Source organism: Populus euphratica, unplaced genomic scaffold (genome assembly GCF_000495115.2).
Source record: "Populus euphratica unplaced genomic scaffold, PopEup_1.0 scaffold138.1, whole genome shotgun sequence".
In the NCBI taxonomy this organism is placed as follows: Eukaryota; Viridiplantae; Streptophyta; class Magnoliopsida; order Malpighiales; family Salicaceae; genus Populus; species Populus euphratica.
Window position 1 is genome coordinate 420,921 of NW_011500027.1, and position 8,098 is coordinate 429,018.

General features: G+C 32.3%; 1 protein-coding gene across 1 annotated transcript; it reads right to left on the reverse strand.

Annotated features, from left to right (window-relative positions):
* Positions 1-3,225: 3,225 nt before the first annotated feature.
* Positions 3,226-7,284, reverse strand: EIF3E (eukaryotic translation initiation factor 3E). Its single transcript, XM_011049794.1, has 8 exons — positions 7,015-7,284; positions 6,351-6,505; positions 5,669-5,896; positions 5,428-5,549; positions 4,930-5,149; positions 4,534-4,676; positions 3,729-3,866; positions 3,226-3,553 (listed from the first exon to the last, which is right to left on the reverse strand). Exons 1-8 carry the CDS (start codon positions 7,220-7,222, stop codon positions 3,454-3,456), a joined length of 1,314 nt encoding a protein of 437 aa, XP_011048096.1. The 5' UTR covers positions 7,223-7,284; the 3' UTR covers positions 3,226-3,453.
* Positions 7,285-8,098: the final 814 nt, after the last annotated feature.

The window sequence follows — 8,098 nt, forward strand, 5'->3', positions numbered from 1 at the left end:
CTCGTCCCTGACTAGCTAGTTAAATATAAAAAATATTAGAAGAAAAAAGAGAAAAACAGACCTAGGAGGGATAGCCCAGACCGACGAGTTAGACAAATATCTGACCTAACCATTGCATCCCCTAAAACCATCCTAGATTCTAATCCATAGGAGCAAGTTCTATTGAGTTTACAAGCAGTGAGGGTTAGGTTAGGGCAATATCGAGCCAGATTATTCCAAAACCAAGAATATATCCGTTTCTTTTCACCAGCATCATCACTCTGAACTTGTGGCTTAAATTTACACATAATAAATCAGCAAGCAGTACCAACAAAACCCATTGAGATTACCATGCATCAAGGGTTTCTTCGGGTCATTGTTAATACAGATCGTTCACGCCTGCATTTCCCCAACCAGTTCTAAGGGCTGTCAGCTTCAGTTTCAAAAATAAAACTGCGCAGGTTTCTTGACCAGACACTAATTCATCCAGGTACTCTGGATTCTAAGATGATACAGAAGGTAAATTAGTTCTCTGGCTTTGCCCTATGATGAGGGTCGTATCGATTTTTTTAAAATGTAAAAAAAAAAAAATGTCCCAGTGGCAGATAACTCTTTGGCATTCTCATTAAATTTATTTTATTTCAAGTTTTAAATTAAATTATAAAAATATTATCTTATTTAGTTGTTTTCGTACAATCAGGGATAAAAAAAAATCGATGCATTAAGATCTAAAATAATTAATAAAATTATAGCTTAAATTTTTTTAAAATATATATTAATATAATTTTATTAGAATATAAAAATAATAACATATTAAATTTACCTGAATTAACCTAAATTAATTTATAAAACTTGTAAATCAAGTTATGAATTTTATTAAATTCAATAATATTTTTTTTATTAATTATAAAATAATAATAAAGATCAATTCTAAACCAATCAAATTAAAAAATTTAATTAAAAAAAAAAAGACTAGGGGAGGCATACGAGCCTAGTTGACTCAGCTCACCAAGGCCATAAAAGCCCAAACTCTTGGGCATAAGTCTGGCCAGTGCACCCGAGGCCATATTTTTCTTGTTTATTAGGTCTCTTGCGTGTTATTTACTGTTGTAAAGAATACATTATCTGCTGAGTTACAGACCTACACTTCAGCAACTACTGTGATGGTCGAAAAATAAAAAAGAAAATTTAATTTTCAACTCTTTATTTTAAACAACCCCAAATCATCATATTTTTTAAAAAAATCATCTAATACCTCAAAATCATTCAAATTATAAAATTAACTAAGTTAAAAATCTCTTAATCAAGTGAAAAAATTATTATTATAAAATTTTTCTTCTCAAATAAAACTTATTAATATCAAAACTAATAAGTTTTTTCGATGAAAAATAACTTAACCATTATTTTATTTTTTTTTATAATTTTCAAGCAACATTTTTTTTCTTTCTTAAAATCAAAAACTAAAAAATAAATAAAATAAAATTTTGAATCAAAAGGTAATTACATTTAGCCATCTTTGTTTTAATTAAAACCCTAAATGGAACAAAATCACAAGAGCAAGAATTCTCTCCTCCTAGAAACATAATCATGACACAAAGTAAATTGAATTTAATAACAAACTTCTTCCTTTATTTTTCCACCACTATTTTCAAAATCCACCATACAATCCAAGGAATGATCTACAATTAGTGTACCGTAGCATACAACGAAAAAGGTCATGCGTGTTCCGGGCTGTTTTGGTATATATAACATGTAAAACAAAAGAAAAAAAGAAAGAATAAAAACAAAAACAAAAAACAATTTTTTTTCCCCACATTTGTTTTTCATTTTTTCCCTTGTTTCCAGGTTTTACATGTATTTTTTTTTCCTCCAAGATTGTATTCTTCTTCTTCTTTTTTATTTTTTTATATTTTTTTAAAAATTATCTTTGTTGATTGTTTTTTAATATTAAATTAATTGAAATTTTAGTTTTGTAATTTTTTTTTAAAATATTATGGATTGCTACAATGTTTTTCTACATGATTTTTTTATGAATGTGTTTTTTAAAAAATGATGTTTATCAATTTTTTTTATATATTGAGCTGGTTGAGAATTTTATTTTATAAATTTTTTTCTTTAAAATAATGTGAATTGCTATAATGTTTCATTACAAGGTTTTTGTTTTGATATAGTGTTTCCCCACATGATTTTTTTCATGAGTTTTATGGTTTTTTTCTAGAATTTTTTGTTAATTTTTTTTTATTAGGTTGGTTGAGAATTTAGTTTCGTAGTTTTTTTTCTTTAAAACACTGTGGATTACTTTAGTATTCCCCCACATGATTTTTTTTGTTATGATTTTTTTAAAATTATCTTTATTGATTTTATTATTTTTAATATTGAACTAATTAAAAATTACAACATGAAGCACTATAAATTACCATAATGTTTTCATGTATGGTTTTTTTTTTGTTATAATTTTTTTAAATTATCTTTGTTGATTTTATTTTTTTAATATTAAATTAATTAAAATGTTTGCTTTTTTTTCCAAAAAATATTATGAATTAATATTTTTTTTATATATAATTTCTTTTAATTTTTTCTATAAATCTATGAAAACACATAAACATGTCATTGCAGTACCGCGCGGACATGACATGTGTATATTTATTTGGGGGTGGTTGTGTGGTTTGTGAGAGAGGGGCTGTGTGGTGATTTTCTTGTGGTTGTAGGTCTGTGTTTTTGAAGGTAAAAAGAGGCTTGATAAACATCTCATTGTGATTTCGAAATCTTCAATGAGAGAATCAACGGACTCTTACTGGCTGTGACTTTAGGCCCTGCAGCGTCCCCATCACAGGCAGCAGCTAGTATCTCAATGGCTGACACAGCTGCTATGGTCACTAAATTCCCTCAATGTAATTAAATAATTTGTAATTTTACAAGCATACCTTTAAATAATTCGAAATTTCTTGTTCAAATCTTTTTACGTTAAAAATAGAGGATGAAAAATGTTGCAAAGTCATTAAAATTTAAGACATAAAATATAATTTTTTCGAACATCAACCGAGATGTAATTATTCCAAATAAAAATTGTTGATAACGCGCAGTTGGATATTTTTTCTCCATGTTTTACATTTTAGTCCTCAATTTGATACAAGCCTAATATATAATTATATCTAATTTGGCCCATAGAAGGATTCAATTGAAAAACAGAAAAGTTCAAAAATGAGATAAAAAAAAGGGGCGTCGGCTTCATTACAACCCCATGGCTGCTGAAAATAAGATGCATTGATATTTCATGGAAGTGAAAAAGCAAAACATAAACCCTCATTTCGAAATTAATAGATGTTCTCTAGATTTGCTCTAATTCTAGAACTTGTGGGAATGGTTGGTTAATCAGTACAATTTCTCAAATCTGACCGCCATGGCTGACGAGAAACAAAAATTCAGATGCCGAAAACCGTACAAATAAATCCTCCTCTTCTTCACAGAGAAACTTTATCGAGCAGACTGTGCCTGTGCATGCTCTAGAATCTGACTGACTAACTTGGAAGTACGGCCTGATAGTGCTTTGGTGTGATCTATCAACTGCTCATACCTGCGATAAAGATACAAGAAATTCGATAAAGATTTGTGACCAGATTCTTGAAGAGAAGTAGACACCTCTGAGAGCTGACATATACAAGTTATCTGGAATACATAGAAATAAAAGACAAGAAGACTAGCTGGTAACAAGAATCATTATCATTTACAGAAATAACAATCAATCTTACACGTTGGGATGGTTGGGCTCCATGACAACAGTTCCTGACTGTGAATCAATCTTAGCATCAAGCTTTGAGTTACGGATGAGATTCACAATCCATCTCTCAGCCTCCTCATAATTCAAGTTCAATTTCTCTGCAAGGACTCTGCCACGAACAGCAAAGTAGTTTGAATTAGTATCTTAACAGAAGCAAGAAAATGCACATCACAAGCTTGTTTAGCACACAGCTCACTGGAAATATTGGCAGTTCAGCTCTGGACTCTGTGACCCATTTCACAAATATGATTAAATAGAAGCACAACCCTTGTGCATTTAGTGGGGGACGATAATTAACTTCTCATGAAAGCAAAGAGCTTCCATGACAACATAATTCTGTATTGCTGCAATAGAAAAAAAAATATACAAGGAGAGAAAGCACTTCTAGCAAAAAACAATTACTAGCAGCCTTGTTCATACACCACTTGAAATGGCAGTAATCAATCAAAAAAATTCAGACTGTTAAGTCTCTGGACCAATACCATTGAAGCCTCAGGATCAGTTCATCAATTTTGTATTATAAGAGTTTGGATCAAAATCATCAAACCCACAGGTACTATACTCTTTGATTGTACAGATAATAGATGTTCCATGTGGCAAATAAGTCTCAACAGACATGTGAGCAACACAATTGAAAAATAAAAGAATGGGTATTCAATGAGATCAAACTGACATTTTACACAATCCACTCAAAAGGATGGTTTTTCCAAGGACAGAATTTCCATTTATTCCAGTTCTGAAGTTTTAGAAAACAATTCAAGGGAGGAGGTACATACTCCATGTCAATGCGCTGATGTATCCGGCAATAGGTTTCAAAGACAAATAGACGGGCATTTTCAAGGAACTCATCTCTCAACGGCACAGTAGAAAAGTTGCTATCTTCTAGATGTTTGCCAAGGAAAGGATCATTTAGTATCACCTACAATGAGCGTGATAGGTTAGTATAATCCAGGAGCTGACAACCAGAAGGAAAATTTATGAACAGAGAACATAAAACCATAAATCCCCACCGACTATGAAGACCAAAAACAAAATCAAAGGGCATCCAGAAAATTGAACTTCAGCACAACTTAAATGATGCAATCAGCTAAATTCTTGTACAGGAATATCAAAATGCATTTCCTGTTCAGGAATATTAACATGCCAATTTCATTAGGGCATAAAAAGCTTACTTCTTCGCACTCCTTCATCTTCTTTTGTGCCTCATCAAAATCATAATTAACATAGACACAGGCCAAAAACTCTGTGATAGGATCTTTGTATGAGTGCTGCTCTTGCTGAATAACCTTTATAAAGTCCTTGAATTGAGGTCTTCTTCTTTTGTTGACAATGAATGCAGTTGCTAGGTAACGCAGAAGATGGGGTGCATTGGTTTGAATGGCATTGAGATACCTAAAATAAAATGAGATAATTCCTGTCATCCTGTAAGCCTATGTCTTAAGAAAGTCCAAAAAATAGTTTATTGAATTGAGAGATTACTCCTGTTCAAAGGAAGAAAAGAAACTGAGATAAAGAGATGCTGGTTAGCTTCTGCCCCCTTGAGTTTTTAAGAATAAGTGTAGGTTTTGATAAAGTAATATCCACAAGTCATTTTTTAAGTTAGAGAAAACATAGAAACATGTCAAAGTTGAAAATGTACGCAGAGAGAAAAAAAAAAGGATAAGTCATACTTGTCCTGATTAAACAAGTCAATAATCTGTGTCCTTCCATTCTCATTGTTGAAAAATATGAAGAGACTCCAATGCATCAACCATATTCTACTCTGAACCTGATTCAAAGGTGTTGAGAAGCTCTGCACCAGAACATTTTCCACAGTAAGCACATTTACTCAAAAAAGAAAAAAAGAAAAAAAAGAAGAAAAACAGCATACAACCCAAACAGAAGAGCGGGAAGTGAGTGGCGGAAAACAACCTTAGAATCAATTATTTCTTTCAGCCGGTTAAGTTCTTCAAGAGCAATATCCCAGTTTTGCATCAGGACCTCAGCTGCCATCTTTCCCCACAATGCACTCAGACTCCTTTCACTGTTAGTGCATAAGGCCCTGTACTGATACAGATAGTCAGCAGCACCAGAGTAGTTTCCGCATTCAAACTGGAATTTGGCATACTGATATAATGCTTCAATCTGCTCTGGACCAATCTGTTTAGAAATAGCACTATCATTCAATGAGTCAAGATGGACAAATAAGAAAACCCCTCCATCCAAAACATGGAACTTTAGTTGACAGAAATATTAAAGAGGTCTACAGATAGCAAATGGGGAGCAATTTTAATTGAAGCAATGTCTGCACTGCTGGTCTGGAAGTAAAACAGGTGGACATCAGAATCTAAACAGAAAATGGGTTCGGCTCTTTGATTAAAATCACTAGTTTTCACAATAACAATCACTATTGCTCATTAACTATTAAGTTCGACAAAATACCCTCTTCAATGTTGCAACATGAATAAAGACAAGACCTCGAAATTCCTAATATCAATTCAAATCTCTCTTAGTTCCTAGTTAGTTCCTACAAAACATCACTTAAAACAATAAAAGATAGAAATAACACCAACCCATTACACTCTCTAAATGAAGATTTGCAAACAAAACAAACCTGATAACGGTCATGAAGCATCTGAAGATTATACTGCTTATCGGCCCTCAACTCCTGCACAGCACTTGCATTCTGCAAGAATGCCACCAGGGGTGTAGCAGCCTCCTCCAATGCTTTCAATCTTGCCACTACCTCTACCCTCCTCTCAATCATATCTAACACCACCGGCAACAACAATAAAATCTTCATCATTCTAGAAACAAACAATTTCAATATATTTATAGGTACAAGTACAGTCACATTTATGTGTTAAAAAATCAATTATCTTCTTCAAATTAAACAATTCAATCAAGCAACTACACACTTCTGCAGTCTCTATAGGTGTAAGTGTAAAAAATTAAACCTTTTTTCCAAATTAAAAAAATTAATCAAGCAAAAACAATACACATTCACTATATATGTACACGTGCGAATGGTAAAAGTTTTTCTCAAAAAGATTTGTTCTTTCCCATTCAGGGCAGCAAAAAAATAAAAAACACCAAGAGCAATAAAAAAATCATTACCAGAAACCCACAAAAACACACTCCCCCTATCTATACAAACAAAAACCCATTAAAAGTCAAATCTTTCATAAAATTCAACAATCTAAGACATCAAAAACACACTAAATCAGTGTATCTACATGTAAACAGCATATTTTTTTTGTGGGTTTTGCTTTGTTTACCTTGAGGGACATCTTCAGTGTGGTAAAGACTTTTGTGGATGTCCATAGCGTAATCAACCATGTTTGTTTTGTTTAAAAGCTCGATTTTGGCTTTTAAGATCTGCTCATCTGGGTAAAGCTGACGTTCTTGAAGGAATTCTAATAAAGGGAATACCAAGTGGCGGTCTAGATTTGGTGCGATTCGTGGGGTCAGATCGTAAGTCGCCATTGTTGTGGTTATTGGCTGCTGCCCTGCTGTTTTGGGGTTCAACCTAGATAACGAGAGAAAGGAGAGGGAGCAAGGGGTTTTGTGAAATATCAAGTATATCCCTAGATTATTTTTTGGAAACGTCTCACTTTCGTCCTTGATTCATTTCCACATTATCAATTAAGTTTAAGATATTAGGTTTTATCAATTTTTATCAAAGCATGCTCGACATCAAATAATGTTACCTCTCGTCCATGATGTTGAAAGATTTCATTTGCAAGTGAGGTTATGGCCTAGTAATGGGAGGGGCTTGTTTCTTTTTTTTGCACCTAGGTTCGAACCTTATCATGCACGCTTGTCATTCTCGCGGTGCCTTACCTGTTCACTGGGCTTGCAGGATGTTCAGTGAACCGTGGGGATTAGTCGTGGTGCGTGTAAGCTGGCTCGGACACCCCACGTAAATCAAAAAAAAAAAAGATTTCATTCAAATGCACATTATTGTTACGTGCTTTTGGTTGTGTTTTTTTTTTTATATATATATATATATATATATATATTAAAATAAAAAATATAATAAAAAATAATAAAAAATAAAGTTATCATATTAAATAATATATATATTAAAATTTATTTTTGACATTAATGCCTAAAAAAAATTAAAAAATATAAATTTAAAATATAAATAAAAGATTTATTAAAAAAAAACACAATCATATCACAATAACAAATACTGTCTTTAATCATGATTGAAAAGAAAAACAGAAGCTCATACATGTTCTAATCACAATACCATGTTTTAGTAGAAAAGCAGAGCTAAACTTGCTCTGACTGGTTAAGCTCATGGCAGCCTCCATGAAGTTGCTGGCGATGCTATTGCTGCTGTTATCAAGCTTTTTT